Genomic DNA, 17,461 nt, shown 5'->3' with positions numbered 1-17,461 from the left:
AATTTTGAACTTTTCTTTCATTGGTTTATTTTGCCATTGATAAAATGCAAAGAAAAGTAGGAAAAACTTTGAACACTGTGGCTAGTATAGAGACATAAAATAAGTAATGTCAGACAGTTATCATACTTTTGCTCTGAAGATCCTGAGTACCTGTCATCTCAGGCAGTGAGTATGATTCATGGTTTTGATGGTAAGCCATTTGCTAAGAACAGCTTCAAGTTAATTTTTTCCGAACAAAAAGATCTGGTCTTAAATGTGAAGCCACACCAATATGGATCAGAAGAGGCCATAGTTGAGAAAAATGATGATGTGTGATCTAATTCATGCAATATACATTGATACTAATGATAAAGAAGTGTAACATTTAACAGGTTCTTAGCATAACTAAATTAGTTTGAGTTAAAATATATCTTTAAAGACCACTAGATCTTGCTTTTGTTATTCATACATGTACAGTTACTCGACTAGCTTTAAAAGTTAACGCCTTAAATGTGTAGCACAGAACAGAGTTAACGAGTTAAAATCAAGAGTAGTTAACGTATACGCATGCTAGGCAACTTACAAAGAAACCATCAGAACTCTACTGTATGTGTTACTTTTCACTTTTATATTTCCTGCTGGTTTTTTCTCAGAATGGCAGTTCCAAGATGGAACCTTGTGTCTAGTTTCCTTAATTGAAGCAACCTGAATCTATGAATAAGCTCTGTTTCGGTTAGTAAAATATGTGCTATGTATAAAGTATTCAAAGCAGTGTAATTATCTTGAAAACCTAAGAAAATTTTGCATTTCTGTTGTCTTCCTTGGAAAAAAGGATTTAGAGAGATGTCAGGTGCAGGAGATAAAAAGACATGTGCTTAACTCCAAGAACACTTAAATTCTACTTTTTCTAAGTTCTAAATCTCTGCAGTTATGAGTTATCTATGTCATTAGATTGATGCAGCTGTCTCTACTGTAGGCAGTTGAATAGTTTCCTTAAATACAGAAGAGGCTGTGGTAACTTCTTGATTTTACCTCTGCATGAAGCCAAAAGGGCTTGACAGATTTCTGAAGTCAGACCTGGTAATGGTAAAATGATGTGCAAATATATATAGTGATTTCTTAAATTACTTCTGAAATGCAGCAATTGGTCCTTAACTACCACATGAGACAACTCTTGAGAATAGAAGAACACTTGACTTCCACGGTCCTGCTGTGCACCCTGCAGGAAATAAGTCTTGTTAAGATCTGATGTATGCAAAGGTTTGGTTTCTCTCCCATCTCCACCTACATGAAGGAAAAGATCCTACTACAGGACATTTAATCAGTTGATTTAGTTGACCGGGAATGGAGTTGTGTGTCTCTTCTGAAAGATTTGAAACAGACAACTGAATAATTTAAGCAAGAAAGGAAACCATAGGGGAGAACAACTGCAACAGTACCATGGGTTGGCAAATTTGTTGAGAAAAGACAGGTGAAAAAACACATGTGCAGAGAATGAAAACACCCTAAGGAGGGAAAGGATTTTGATTTTATTTTTGTAGCAGTTGCCTCTACCCATGTGTTGCTTTTCTTTACAGTATTTTGACAGTTCCTTTTCAATGACAATTGGAAGGAGGGAAAGAGAATACTGCATTTCTAATCATATCTCTATGTTGTTGTTCCTATTTCTTGTTTAAGGCTGGTTTAACTACTTATTTTCATCCTGGAATAAACCTGAAGAAAATCCATTCTTACAGCATCAAACTCTACGAAAAGCTGGAAGAAGAGACTGGACAGGTAATCTCCTTAAAGTATTAATTCAGATCAGTACTGCTAGTCTTACAAAAAAGTTTGGAGTTGACAAGTTGTATACGCGTATGTCTTCATGACTACCATAAGGCTCCTTTTTTATTGAAATATATTCTTCTGCCTACATATATATACTATAGTCTGGTGCTTAGCCACTAAATATTTTTGATGGTTTCACAGATCCCTCAAGTTTAAGAAAATGGTTTTGATAAAACATCTCGAAAGTTCAGCAGACTGAGAGTCTGCAACTTCAGCTTGGTATGGGAGTTAAAATAGCATCAAGATCTGAAATGAATGGATTAATTATGGTACATTCCTGCTTTAAGCGTGTCCACTTAAAAATTCATCCGATATGACTCTGTACTTGAGAAGATTGCTGTAATTCTTCCCATCCCTTTCAGAGATGTGTTTTTATTTAGTGACTTAAGGAATGGGTATGCAAAGAAACACAGGAGTTGTCTTTGTAATCTGGCATCATTCAGCCATATAGCTTTCATTCACTAAATTCATGCTTGCATCAGACTTCAGCAGAAATTGCATGATCCTCACTGTACTAGTCTAAAAAACTTGACAACTGTAATAAAATGCTTTTTTCTTCTTTCTACTGCTCATCTAGGTAAGGTGCTCAGCAGATTGTCGTTGTGAGTTCCACTAAAAGACTTACTCAACCATATTAATATCCCGTGAAGTAAATAGTGTATACCAGAAAATGAGCATAGGTGTCCAGCTATATAAGGATTTCCACTTTATTAAAAAGACAAAAAAGGCGGGTGGTTATTCATTATGTTAATAAAGGTGCTTACCCAGCTAAATGTATTCTGCAGCATCTCAATAGAAAATTATGCAGGTGATAGACTTTAAAATAATCAATTATGTATTTATTTTTGAAATGTATCTGATTCTACTTTTGAAAGTGTATGATTACAAATATTCAACAATCATAAAAATAATAGCATCATGACATTCAATAAAAGGTTTTTACAACTGTTTTGAAGACAGTAAGTATTAACCTAGGAAGTTTGATAAATTTTTTTTTTAGAAATTACTTTCTCTAGGAGTTTACATCTAAGTCCTGTTCCTTCAAGAGCATCTAATTTTATTTAATCTCTTTTCAGTGATGTTAGTGACCAAAAAAATCCTAGACTTCCCATAGCATAGGAACATGTATTTTTGGAGGTAAGTAAAGGTTCTTTAAGTAATTAGCTTTTGCTCTTTGTTTTAGGCTGTGGGGTTTCATCAGCCTGGCAGCATCAGAATTGCTTCAACTCCTACTAGGGTGGATGAATTCAAATACCAAATGACTCGTGCTGGTTGGCACCCAACAGAGCAGTACCTAATCACACCTGAGAAAGTACAAGAGCTATTTCCCTTATTGAACATGGATACGGTAAAGAACCTGATTTTAGGGGAAATCACTTCTTTGCAGTTAAATATTGGTCTGTCAGATGTGTAGATAGAAAGTCTGTTTCCTTTATACAAATTGTACAAGAAATTCTTGGTTTTCAGTGAAAAAAGATGCATTATAAGCTAAAATCGGACTCGCATTTTAATGCATACTGTATGCCAGAGTGCATGCTATTAATTGTAGTATATAATATTATAATATTAAAGCATTACAACCTTTGATGATAGGGAAGAACTGAACAACTTTCTTAGACCATTGTTAAGTTGGATAGCTGTAGCCCTGATATTATTATATGTTTTGAAAATTTACTTTGCTTTGACTCCTTAAGATTTACTGCATTCAAGAAAGAAAGTGGTTTTTAAAAAATTTGTTAATTTTAATAAGTTTTAATTTCTTTCATTTTGCGGGATTTTACCTCCACTTAGGTTTTAGCTGGCCTGTATAACCCTGGAGATGGTCATATTGATCCCTATTCTCTCACTATGGCCTTGGCTGCAGGAGCCAGAAAATACGGTGCCCAAATAAATTACCCTGTCCAAGTGACCAACCTGAACTCCGGATCAGATGGAACATGGGAAGTTGAAACTGCACTTGGAATAATTCGAGCAAAAAGAGTTGTGAATACTGCAGGTAGGATTTAACATATGCATTTGTATACTCTTCAGGTTTATAAACCAGCTGACACAGAGCATCTGTACTGATTTGTGTGATTACAGGAATAAGCAATATACGTTTCTGAACATTCACTTGGTTTGTGGTAAAATATACTTTGCACCTATTACTTTACAGTTTTGTGAAAATTTAGCTCTTACGTTAATTGTCCTTGACTGGGCATTAAAAAGATTTCTTTCCGGTTTGTCTCCAGCAGGTACTAGTCAGACTGTCTTGTTAGATTTTAGTATCAGAAGAGACTTTTTTTGATCTAGGGTAAGTTGTGTAGAAGAGAGGCTACTGCCTATGCATATTGTCCTCTGTGAAAGCTACTTAGGAAGGGAAATGGGATGTACAAATGAAATAGAAAAGTCTTCACTGTTTCTTCAAAGAGATCGAGGATTTGCAGCAAGTAAGATAACCCTGTCTGTTTTAGTATTATCTTTCTCTAAGATTTAACTCTGTCCACATATCCTTGAAACAGAAGGTTTTTGTTGCCCTTTGAGTAGTATTTTAAACATATGCTTGGCTTAACAATACATTTTTTCATGTAATAAAAATTTCCCAACTCAAAGGAGTTTGTATTTACATATGAAATTTTTATTCTTCATTGTGTTAAAGAAGCCAAACCAATATTTCTGCTTCAAAGAGCTTTTGGGCAAAAGTCTTTGGATTTGTGTTTGTTTTCTTAAATAAGTTGATAGGTCTAACGACCTATATTCAACCCAAACTTCACTTATTTTTATGCCACTTTATACAAGTTATAGAAATATATATTATTGATGAAATTGTTGGCACCTCGTACCCTTTACTTTCTAGTATAAGACTTTCTGCTTTCAATTGTTTGAAAACATTCTGAATATTTACCATTAGGATGAAATTTTTGCAGACTGTCTGTCTCAAACTGAATCATATCTGCATTTTTAGGGCATGAGTCTGTCATACATCCAATCTCAGTGAATAATCAGGTTCCCGCAGGAAGCTGTGATGGCTTAAGAGGGCTTCTTTCTCAGATGGGACAAGTAAACTGAGAGCAACAATATATCTTTATAATTCCTTTCTACATCTATGCGGTGGACAAGAAAAATGCATCTATTTCTAGTGCAAAGCAGATAAAGCAAAGAAGTTGAGTGAGACAGGGACTGTTGTTAGTGGTCATGCCTAAGAACTGGAATTCTAAGTGAGTTGGACTGGGAGAATGAAATGCTTGGGAAAGGTTCTTAGAGGTGGTTGAAAGCACTGGCAGCTAGTGTGCTAGAGGACTTGCTGAATAAGGAAACTCAAACTGGGAAGGACTGTGGGGATGGTAACAGTGGGGACCATGGAGAGGGATAGCGGAAAGGGATCTGAAAATGTTTCATTAAGGGAACTGCAGCTCGAGGTTTTCAGACAAAAAAATTAGGAAGGATACTTGAAGAATGGTTGTATGTGAAACTGGGACTGGAAAAGTGAGGCTGTCTGAGCGGTCTGAGCCTGAATGACTGGCAGAATAGCAAGGGAGAGGTAGACGAGAGCAGATTGGAAGAGAAGGCAGACAGAACAGGATTTGATAAGTGAGGGTGACTGACCTGCACACAGAGACAACATAGCTGAAGAAGGATGTAAGGACTGGAGTAAGAAGAGCAGAGCTTTAAATGGTGGAAAATAAGAGCAGGTATGGGACAAGCACGAATGGGGAAGAGAAAAGATTGGGACAGTGAGGAATTTGGAGGGAATGGGATAAAAGGGCTAACTCTGAGAAGATGGGCATTACTGGGTGACTTTCTTTCAGTGTCTGGAATGTAGACATCCCTGCATTAGATCATTCCAAGCTTTCAGTAAAGACTAACTGGGAAACCTACTGAAAAGTGTGCTTTCTCATCATATACATCCCATATGTAGGTGATCACCTGTTATTGCTATGTGCCTGGGTAAAATACCAGGGATCTGAAAAAAGTTCACCTTGAAGTTGTAAGCGTGGTTATGGGTACCACATACTGACATTTTGGAGAGAAAGAGAACTAGAAGAGTTCAGTATGCTTTTTATAAAGCAAACAACCACACAAACAGGGAAGCCAGATTAAAAGTATTTTACTTAGACCTCGAAGTCAAGCACTTAGAAGGTGAGAGGCATTAATATTTGATTGACTTTGACTGCCAGTTCGTGGCTTTCAGGCATGAATTATGGGACAGCGTTCAGTTACAAAATCACAAGCTGTCTTACTAATTGGATCGTTATGTCATTTGTTACACAGTATTAGTATATTGGTCTAGAGTGATCCAAGATTCTGGAATGGGAAGGCAGGTTTTTTGGCAATCAGACTTCTTATTTAGGCCACAAACTTCTAGGCACTCATTATTCCTAACCATTTGCTCTGCATCATATGGATGAAGTATCATCACAGATGTAGTCATTTCCTTATATTTTTGTAGTGTAGTTCTCTTTGGCTTATTTATCAAGTTGACATTAAGCAGAGTTTTCTAGTAAATGCTTTTCAGAGTTTATTTGCAAAAATTAGAATGCACCCTTGTGAAATTTTCATGTTTCTTTTATTATTTAGTAAGCTATTAAGCCAACAATAGATTTAGTTAATTCTCTTGTGTAGTTAACTGTTCAGCAAAAATGAACATTTGAAGCACATATTGCTTAACATTCTGGCTAAGGGTGTGAAATCAATACTGTATAACACATATCTCTTTAAATGTTCTCTCAGCTAACATTCATTCTTCTCAGCCTTGCCTCATTCCACTACAGATCATGACTGGCATCATTCAGAGCTCGTATTTTAAGATCATGTTGCAATACGAGCAGAGAAAAATGTATCAGAAGGCTCTCTATATTCTCTCTCCCTCTCATCCCCCAACTGACATCTGCTGTGGAACTGGAACAAACTAGTTTCAACCAATCTTTAGCTGCTCCTTATGTGGGATTTCCATTTTGGAAGAAAGCAGATGCCTAATAAATAATCCCTGACAAGAGCTAACTGGTACTGAGCCTGCTGCAGTGATTTGCTGCCTATTTATAATGGAATGTTTGATTAAAGTCTACAAAAATAGTGAATTTAGTTTATATATAGAGTATATGTGTGTGTATATAAGCACACGTTTGCAGACATGTACACACTGTATATGCAACCATTTATATATGCATAATGATGGAAGATTTTTTTAAAAACGAGAGACATTACATAGTTCAGCAGATGTGCTAATACCACTACTAAATATTTCAGCATCAGATGTTTGCAATCGCTACAATTTAATCTTCACAAATGTCCTAGAGATATAATTTATGCCTTCGTTTATCTCTACTGTGTGTCATATAGAACTTGACATCTGCTTCCAATTAGAATTTTGTTTCAGAGAACATGTTCTTCCTTTACCATTTTTATGTTTGTAATAGCTTTGCACATGGCTCAAGAAGTTTAAGCACAGAGATTGTAATATTTTTAATTTAGTAAATGTCAGCTGTTGTTATTCTAAGCAATTAAATAAGCACTTACCGTAAGTGTGATTTTTTTTAGAAGTACCATATGTAAGATTTGATTTTGAGCAAACCTAAACTATTTGCCTGTAACCCAACAGCAATTTAAAATCACCTATATTTGTAATGTACTTCCGCAAACTTAATGGCTAAGAAATTGAATGTTATTTTGAAAAAGAAAAATTTACATTTCAAAGACCCAATTTTCTGCTACTTCACCTTTCCCTCTCCTCCATGGATCATTAGCTGACCTTACCTTAAAATAATTTTCTTTGTTGGTGACATGGAAATATGCAAATCAAAAGAAGTTCCCTAAAGATTGTTAGCATCCACTTAAATCCACATTTGTATTTGACATGTGTAATGGAGAAAACCCTTGCAAATGTGCTAGAAATGCAACTTTATTAGAATATTTTGTTTGTTTTCATTGGTTGGTTGGGTTGGGTTTTTTGGTTGTGATTGGATTGTTTTGTTTTGTTTTGTTTGGGGTTTTTGTGGTTTTTTGTTTGTTTGGTTGGTTGGTTTTGTTTTTTGTATAAGGGGGCATAGGTCAGGTTTCATTAGCCTTAAAGGATGTTTTGAATTACTCATGATATGACTATGGCATGATCTTCCCTGAGCCAATTTAACTGACTTAGTAAGTGTTCCGTCAGTGAGCCTTCTCCAAGTGCGAAGATGTCATGAAGAAGCAAAGCCTTACATATGAGAAATGCAGAACAGTAGATACTGGTTTTTGGTATTTACTGGGCAAGGGCTTTTAATTGACCAGGTCTTTTTATCATGATCCTGGCTTTCCTGCTCCTCTGCTTTAGCTGGGTGTCAGCAACTGTCAAGTGAGTCACTACAGAAAACATTTTCCTGAGAAATTCACATTTTTAAAAACTGCGTGTGTCAGACCCTGAGGCTGGTTTGTAATATTAAATAAGAGACCAACAGCCCTCCTGATGCGGGGAAATGGCACAAGGCCAGCACAGCCCAACTGAACTTTCCTAATTGTCCTGGCTTTAGGCCATGCCAGACATGAGAGGATGTATTCCCAAGTTAATGTCAGGAAGCAGTGTGGGCTGGCTGCTCCCTGCAGAACAGCAAGCAAAGCACAGTAACAAGGCTGGCAGGGCAGGGGCAGAGCCAGCAAGGGCTCTTTCCTACAGGACGCAAGGGAGGGAGCAGGGCAGGCCCAGCACCAGCGGCTGGGGTCAGCCAGCAGTCCAAATCTCCAGACAGGCTTGTGGGGATGAGGCACAGGCAGATCCATAGCGATGAAGCCCTGCTGAGGCCAAGCCAGAAGGTTGATCCACAGGTCAGGAACAGCTCTGGTGGCAGTAACCAAGGTCAGAGAGTGCCCTGGAGCATAGAGATGAGGCTGGGCTGAGGTCAAACTGGGAGGCAGTTCATGGATCAGGGTCTGGATCAATGTGGTCTGTGGCCAGGCACAGGCATGGTTGTGACAGAGCTGTAAACAGGCACACCTACGACCAAACCAGCTCAGACAGGTTCTTGTGGCCCTGAGCTGACCTGGAATGAGGCTCCTGGGGCTATGGGCAGGAGTGTGGGTGGAAGTGCCAAGTGAGTCTGCTCAGGATCACTCGTGATTGTGGTCATTAATGTCTAGACTTTGTTTTTACAAAGAAAGGTTGATGATCCTTGAGGGCTCTTCCAACCTGGTGTTCTATGATTCTATAACGCTTTTTAGTACCCTCAGGGCCCTGAGACCTAAATTTTAACCAGATTTTGGAGAGTAGAAATTGAAGAGAGAGGTAGGAGCATTTGGTTAAGACAAGAAAGCACTGACAAGGAAGAAAAGTTGTATGTTAAACTAGGCAACATGAGTGTAAATCCCAGGAGAAAGGGGCAGCTGTGTTAAGCAGAAAAACTTGCTGGACATATTTTTTCATGAACAGTTTGGAGTCAGCTGGTTATATAGGATCCAGGCTGACCTGCCTTCTTTTCCTAGGCGCCATACAGCACATGGCTTTTTATTTGGAAGGCACTGCTACCTCTTCCTGCTCTTCCATTTTGCCTTCTCCAAGTCCTCACCTCCAGACTTTACTGAAACTCCTGCTTCGCTGGATTCCTCCCCCATTCCCACTTCTGACATCTCTGCTCCTTGATCCAAAGACTTAGGAGAGTCAGCTGAGGTGTATTACAAGCTCCTTAGAGCAGCTGCATTCCAGTCAATTGTATCCATCTGACTCCCAGGTCTTCATGTTCCAACCCCACCGCAGATGTGAGCCATAATGCAAAGCCCAAACTAACAAGTTTGGCAGTTAAGCAGCTTCCACTCCTTGACTTGACACAGGTACTCACTAAGTGAATGTGTCTTAACAGCTTAACCATAACAGAGAAGATTTGGGTCTTCTTTAACTTTGCCTAGTAGTATATGTGAAGGAACTTCAACAGGCTTCAGGGGCAACGAAATTGTTGTGCTTGCATTTTCTGGTCAAAGTCTGTATTGGAATTTTTAATTGACAGCTATGGGAGAGCACGCTGACAACTCACCAATACGAACATCATAATGAGTTGATTGCTGAGTGAGAGATATAATTAATATGAGTCACATGATGCATGTGAAAGAGGAGAAAAACTTACATTCTTGAGGTTAGCTGGCTTAAAGTATTGTCTTGGACTGTTGTGGTGTTAGGACTTGACTACTCTCCTGGAAAAGCATACAAGCTCATGTGGTTGCTAGTAAGACGTTAGGTTAACACCTGTGATGTGAGCTAATTTATTCTGGTTTTTAAGCGTTTCTGGCTTTGCTAGGACTTCACTGCAGACATACTTTACTGAAATAAACCATGGGGTTTGTGGGACTGTTAGTTAAATTATCTTTTGAACTTTTAGAAACCTAATTTATATCTTACTGATTTAAATTTTTTTTAAGTATCTGTATAGTAGAATAATATATGGTAGTCTAATTAGGAACAAGGACAGAGAATTATGGAAGGAAGATTATGGTTTATAATGTAAACAAATGATTTGAAAATTTAAAGTATGGAAAGATAGTTCTTTGTCACATCGCATAAAGCTCAGCGTTTCCTACAAGTGTTTTACTGTTATTTTCCATTCACTGAAATTAGTGTTTGAATATTTCTGTTTTGATTTTTGTCTTCTCTAGGTTTCTGGGCCCGTGATATAGGCAAGATGATTGGCCTGCAGCACCCTCTCATACCTGTTCATCATCAGTATGTTGTGACATCAACTATCCCTGAAGTGAAAGCCCTAAAAACAGAATTGCCTGTGATTCGTGACTTAGAAGGATCGTATTATCTGCGGCAAGAAAGGGATGGTCTTTTATTTGGTCCGTATGAAAGTGAGGAGAAGATGAAGCTGCAGGACTCATGGGTAACAAATGGAGTTCCACCAGGTAATTAAGAACATTACATCTTTAAACTTGGTGAACACTAGCAAACATTTTAATGTCTATAAATCCCAGCCTGTCATGCAGCCTTATGTGATGGAAAATAGAGAATATTGCAATGCATGACTGTAATGCAGAAACATTTTTTCAAAGAATAGTTGCAACTCATAATAAGGTTGAATAGAAGTAAGAACGTAACACCAGAAAGCACAAAATGCACATCTACGACATAGTTTTACCTTAGTCACTGAACACTTGCATGTGTTGCAATTAGATGCAGTCACCAAATCTGTGTTAGTAGCCTTTTGCAACTGAACAGGGGTTTTTCTAGGCTACAGTTCTCTCCAGCATACTGACAGGGGCTCTGGATTTTTGCTGTTCCCCTAATGTGGTTGTCAAATAGGCACACAGGTATAGCAAAAGAGTGTCTTAAACAAAATGCCGTACTTCTATGTAAGTGCAAGAAAGCTATACATTTGTATAGAATTTTTGTACAAAAAGATCCTGTGTCACACCGCTGCTTATATTAAAAAAAAAAAAAAATTCTGTGTTATATTTAGGCTCCAGCATTCCATTCACTTCTGGACAGAAAGTTATATTAAGTCGATAGTGTTGCTGTTTAAAAAAAAACACGTGTTTCCTAAGGAAGAGCAATCGGCACTGTTGGGCTTTGGATTGCACTGTCACAGCTTCCTGAACTTACTGTCTCCAATAGTGCCAAGTCCCTCTAGAGTAATGTTCAAGAATTATTAGAGCCCAGACTCGAGGGTGAAATATATCCTCAAATTCACTAAATACCAATGAAATCATAAGCTGACACAGATAATATCTTTCTTTCCCTCCCAAAATTGTTGGCATATTGAAAAAAATAAGTGGGTCTTATTAACACAGAAGGAAATTTTTGTGGTTTTGTACTTTCTCTCTACTTCATTGTTGAATTTGCGTGACCTCAGGGTTAAACAAATATGTATAAAGGACATTATAACTGCAGAGACAATAAACTGGATCCTACAAGTAACTAAGGATTTATAGACACCATTTTTCTTATGTAGGCTAGCAAAGGCTTAAACATACTCACTGATGAATTCCATTTAACTTTCATATATATAGATTGCATAACTGTATTTAAAATGTAAGTATTTTCAGTGGACTGAAGTATATAATAAAAGACAAATATTTGTGCAGGTTTTGGAAAAGAACTTTTTGAGTCTGATTTAGACAGAATAATGGAGCACATTGAAGCTGCTATGGAAATGGTCCCTGTTCTGAAAAAAGCAGACATTATAAACACAATTGCGGGTCCTATCACCTATTCTCCAGACATTCTTCCTATGGTGGGACCACATCAGGGTGTCAGAAATTACTGGGTAGCTATTGGTTTCGGGTGAGTAAATTCATGACAACTTGTGTCTGTCCTATTGTTAAAATGAGAGTCAGCTCAAGCTTTTCACATTTTTATGAGTTTGCACGTATTTTATGTAAAATATATTGGAAATAGTCTTAATTACCACTACCCACATAACAGAATCTCATCCTTCTCTCCTACTTCTTCATAACTCTCACTAATTTTTGGATTTGTTTCCTCCTTTTATTCCAGAAGCAAATATCTGTGTCACTTGTGCAGAAAGAAATGGATAGTACTTGGTACTGTCTGTGCAGCAAGTTAAAGTCATTAACGTGCTGGGTTTTACAATGCATAGTTCATTTTATGTGTTGCTTTGGATTACACTGTATTCAACAGTCATTTGGCGTATGCAGAAACTGGTGTCACTGAAGTTGGGCAAGAATGAGTGGTACAGGGAGAACTTTTCGTATAAAGTATTAACTTTCAGGTGAAGCATTAAAGGTATACTAAGCAGAAGGCATTGCCAGCGTACTGGGTAACTGACTGCTTTAGGGATATGAACACAGTTGTGGTTCTGACTGTTGGAGGTTCAGCTGGAAAATGACATTGCTGGGTGTTGGAGGAAAGAAAATGAAGAGGGCAGTGTGACAAAAGGAATGTTTTACTGATGTCCTTCTTCTGCCTATTATGATATTTTCTTTGAATGCGTTTTACATCTCGTATACTCTGGCTGCACTGAAGTCAGTAGTAAAATCCTTACTGACTTCTCCTTAACTGTTTTACTTTGACCATTGATTCAAGATGGACAGAATGAACTGAATACAGTTCCAGGCGCATGTTATTGAACACATTCTTTTTACATTGTTTTTCCAATTGCCTAATTTGCTGTTCAAAATCCAGCTCAGCTTTTTCCAGTTTTCTTTCAATCCAAACCAAACAAACCCTCAGATCACAAGATAAGGCAGTATCACCAACGTGCTTTCTGAGGTCCTCAAAATAAAAAGGTTTGGTAATTTTGCAATGATTCGTTGTGAAAGGTATTCACCTTTCCTGCCTGGATTAAAAAAAATAAACAAATAAATTTGTTATCTTTTAGTAACATTTGCAGAACTTCTAGTTACAAAAGTGGTTTGCCTAGTCCTTGTTCTCCTAAAACACTGTTTAAGTTCATTACTCTGCTGCCAGACTTTGGAGCCTGTTTTCCTTCATTGGTGTCAATTGGAGTAGAATCAAAGTTCCATACAGGAAAAACTGAAGACTAGTTTTATACGTCTAAGTTTCTTTAAATGACTTATTTCAGGCATTTGATTAATCTCTAAATGTTTAGACACAGGTTGCAATTGCATTGCTGTCATTGAATTGCTGTCATTGGATTGCTTTGTCTGCTTTTCAGGGACTTTTGACTCTCTGTTCTGTGCTTCTGGGTCACTGCAGTGTTTCTACCAGTGTTGTAATTTTTTGTGTGCATTAGCAAATCCTTATCTCATAGTCAACCAGCAGGGACATTGTGACAGAGGACTTAGTGCTGTTAGTTTAGAGGATTTTTATTTTATCTACAATTAGCAGCTTGCTAGGCATTTTAAAGTGCAAAGAAGTTACTAGGTATAGTTAACAGAGCTTATTATTAAGGTTGCTCAATGCTTCCCATTTTCAGTTACTTATGGTTTTGAAAATGTTAACACAAGTAGGCTAGAATTTTGTTCAGAAAAGTATAGTCAAAGCAGTGTAATCATTCCAAAGAACGAGATTATTGGAAAGTATGTTGTTTTGCTGAGTTAATGTTTTTGGGATGAAGTCTTTCTTTTATAAAGCTCTAATCACACCATTGACTTAGAATGAACATAACATTTGGCAGAAGTGACCTTCTTCCCAAAGATATGCCTTTCTACCATTCTTCACAAAATCTATCCGTAAGTCCCATTCACAAGCCTTTGTAAATCTTGCAGCTTATAAACACTTACTGGGGACTCACTAACTCTTGCACTAAGATTCCTGCGTTCTGCCTACGGTAGTATCCACAGCCAGAGACTGAACAGGAGTTTTCCTGCACAAATAGATTAGAAAAATTACAAAACCTGGGAAAAAGTCCCATAAAAAGGACCATAGTGTGCAGGGACTCAGATTTCCTAGGAAAAAGGAATGGAATAAGTCAAAAATCAGTGAGAAACAAGGACTCTTAAGTAAAACACAAGAATAGGACAGGGACAATGGAGAAGATAATCTGGCAGGGATTGGAAGGAGAGAAGAACAAGGGCAGTTTGTGTTCATTAAAGGAATTTTCTCTAAATCCTTATATGAAGGCTGACGTGCCTAAACTGTACCGCTCTTTACAGCTACTTGTAATATCCTATTCCTGCACAGCATGTGTTTCATTCTTGTATAGCAGAACTGCACTGGCTATATTAATACAACCAGCTCCCCATTATCTGAGGTAATGAGGGAGTTGGGCGCCCTGTGTAATTTAAAATCTCTGATAATGTGGGCCCAGCTAGGAGCACCAAAAGCAACTGGTTGCTCAGTTAGTGTTGCAAAGCTTGCAGAGTGCAGGAGATCTGTCAGCCCAAGTGCATGCTGTACCTGTAATAGCAACTCCACAACTCAGGGCAGCCTCCCAGCATGTCTTGTCCCTGGGGTTACCCTGCCATCAACTCGGCAGTCTTCAGCTGAAGCTAAAAAAATTTATTGTATTTGGCCTCTCACCATGCACAGTCATGCAGTAGTCTCTGGGCTTTGTTCCCTTATGGTTTTGGCTGCAGTGAATGGTGCAGGGAGGCTTCAAGTGGCTAAAACTTCTTCTGAAGCTTTCTTGAAGGCATCATAGCCACGGTCATGAAACTTATACCCATGAATAATTAAGAGTTGCCTAATTACGTTAACACCAGCAATGGCTAATTCTTCTGTAGCACTTGCAGAGCGGCAGTTTTCAGGTACTCATCCTTGGTGCATCAGCTGTGGTGATAGAAGCTTGTGCTGAGAGACTGAAGATTTATGCTGAACAGCCTAAAGGAGTGTTTGGCAGAATTATTTCATGTACTCAGCTGTTTGATATTTCTGTTTAATTTAAGTAAATAAATAAATAGCAGATAAACCCCTACTATATCAAAGTAATCTCTTGAATATTATGAGTTCAGGCATTCTACAAGTGCCAGAACTAAGTTGTCTGTGTAACCTGAATTCAATCTTCTTATGCATATGCATTATAATGAAATGATTACATAAGGGGTTGGTTTTTTTCTGTAAGATCCTTGCGTATTTAATTGAGGACATAGAATTCAGAATGCAAAGTTGCTGAGCAGCAATTCAAGTTTGTTTTAGCTTCGCTGTTTGGTGTGAGTGATGTGATTTGATTGCTGCATGCTTATCTAAGCTTGGTTTGGACAGACTTACTGTTTCGTTAGAGATTTTTCTGTTGTGCTTATTGGAGCATTTCACAAATAGCTAAGAATTTATTTTCACATTTTCCCTAAACAGAAAGCTATTTTGACACTTTTTTTTTTTTTTTTTAGATATGGCAAACTAATTCACAGAGGTATTTAAAAAATTACATCATTTGGTATTAATAATTATTTGTCATGAAATGTTTCAGTGTCAAATCTGAGGTGCCTGTAATTTAGCATTACATGGTACTGTTTGATCATATGTAGACAAGTAATCACATACATACATTGCAGCACAAGAAAGTTCCTTGTCTCCAGTTGTCTAGTTCAGGTACCTCACAGAAGCACATTTCACACAGCTTTTTCCCTATGGATGTCAAGATGTCAAGCATTTCAAAAGTTAGAATATGTACAAATGTTTAAGTAAGGAAACCTTAAATTTATTACTTTATAACTTCTGAGCATCTACCTTTCTGTCTGGTGTTGTTCCTTTAATGTAAGTTTTTAACTAGAGAGCTCCATAGCCTGATCCTTCATACACTCATTATGTAGAAACACGACAAGCTTTTGCTACCAAAGAGCAGCAGAAAATGGCAATTTACTTATTCTGTTAGCATAAGCTTTCTGAAAGAGAAAAGAGAAAGTAAATCGGGTGAAGAAAAGCAGTTCTCAAACTCTGGCACCACTGCAAACATACCTTGTAGTTTTATGCCTGGTTCCTCTACGTTCCCTGGTTTTCTGTAGAACAATATAAAAAGTACTACTGGTATTTCAACTTCTTTAAAGCTCTCTTGGTAGTGTTGTCTCCTGACTTCTGCTGCTGTTGCTCTTGTCACTGTAATGTAAATAGTCACTGTAGCTGCTAGAATGTCTCAGTCTGGTTTTCAAATCTGAGTCTGTTTTAATTAAACCTGATTGAAAAAGAAGAGGTATTCTATGACTAGACAGTGTATTTAACAGATACCAGAAATTTGTAAACTTTCTTTAGTATTAGTTGTTAAACAGTTTTAATGTCCATGGAAAAGATTGTGAAATTCTGAACTTTAGGGAATGAAAGAGCTTGCTGTAATGTCAAGCATGAAACAGCTGTATATTAGCAATGACATTCTGCTGCTGCCAGTGGGGCAGTAGAAATATCTGTCAATAAAGTATGTAATATTGGAAAACAAGATAAAACAGAACGACGACAACAACAATAAAACATGGAAAAATTTAAAATACTTTAGGAGGTGTATTAGTAGTATAAGCTAGTACTGATTTTTAAAAACAAAACATAAAGATTTGGCACTGCAGTACTTTTTCCTGTTTTCAAGGTATGGCATTATACATGCTGGTGGCATAGGAAAATACCTCAGTGACTGGATCCTTGAAGGGGAACCTCCATTTGACCTGATAGAATTAGATCCTAACCGCTATGGAAAGTGGACCACCATAGAATACACAGCAGCCAAAGCAAGAGAATCTTACGGTTTTAATAACATTGGTAAGAAGGTATTTTTTAAAATACATTTATATCCTGAAAATGGATTCCGACAAACCCTGCCTCTAGATTTCTTTGTCCACATACATGTATTCTGTCTTGGTGAGGGTCTTAGTATGCCATGTTTTTTTAGTTTGGGTTTTGTTGGATTTTTTTTTTCCCCTTTAGTTGGTTACCCCAAAGAAGAACGATTTGCTGGAAGACCAACAGAGAGAACCAGTGGGCTGTATGATTTGCTGAAGTCAAAATGTTCAATGGGCTTTCATGCAGGATGGGAGCAACCTCATTGGTTCTACAAACCTGGAGATGAGACAGGATACAAGTAAATGAAAGATTAATTTCTCTCCCCCTCCCCAAGATAAAATTAATAAGAAACATACATTTATCATTCATTTCAACTAAATGTATCAATTAGGTAGATATTCCATTCTTAGTTTTTCCATGGTTTAGAATCCATTTAATTCTGGTAATGCAGACATTTCAAAACACACATCGAGGTATCCTGTTACTCTGCTAGGATTAGAATATCAGGGAGCAGCCTAGCTTAAGGAGCAGGTTAGAGAACAGTAAGGTCACTATAAATTTAAATTTTTCACCCTTTACTATTATTTGATCAGC

General features: G+C 37.5%; 1 protein-coding gene across 1 annotated transcript in view; it reads left to right on the top strand.

Annotated features, from left to right (window-relative positions):
* The window catches only part of DMGDH (dimethylglycine dehydrogenase), a 44,830-nt gene that overhangs the window by 7,884 nt on the left and 19,485 nt on the right, over positions 1 to 17,461 (top strand). The window contains exons 3-9 of the mRNA XM_030470899.2: positions 1,657 to 1,755; positions 2,990 to 3,154; positions 3,598 to 3,802; positions 10,399 to 10,647; positions 11,827 to 12,025; positions 16,677 to 16,846; positions 17,012 to 17,165. Coding sequence (XP_030326759.1) covers positions 1,657 to 1,755; positions 2,990 to 3,154; positions 3,598 to 3,802; positions 10,399 to 10,647; positions 11,827 to 12,025; positions 16,677 to 16,846; positions 17,012 to 17,165 — 1,241 coding nt within the window. The remainder of the gene's footprint in view (positions 1 to 1,656; positions 1,756 to 2,989; positions 3,155 to 3,597; positions 3,803 to 10,398; positions 10,648 to 11,826; positions 12,026 to 16,676; positions 16,847 to 17,011; positions 17,166 to 17,461) is intronic.

This window comes from Strigops habroptila, chromosome Z (assembly GCF_004027225.2).
Source record: "Strigops habroptila isolate Jane chromosome Z, bStrHab1.2.pri, whole genome shotgun sequence".
NCBI classification, from domain to species: Eukaryota; Metazoa; Chordata; class Aves; order Psittaciformes; family Psittacidae; genus Strigops; species Strigops habroptila.
The sequence above is the reverse complement of the archived record's forward strand: the minus strand, read 5'-3'. Positions and strand labels throughout refer to the sequence as shown.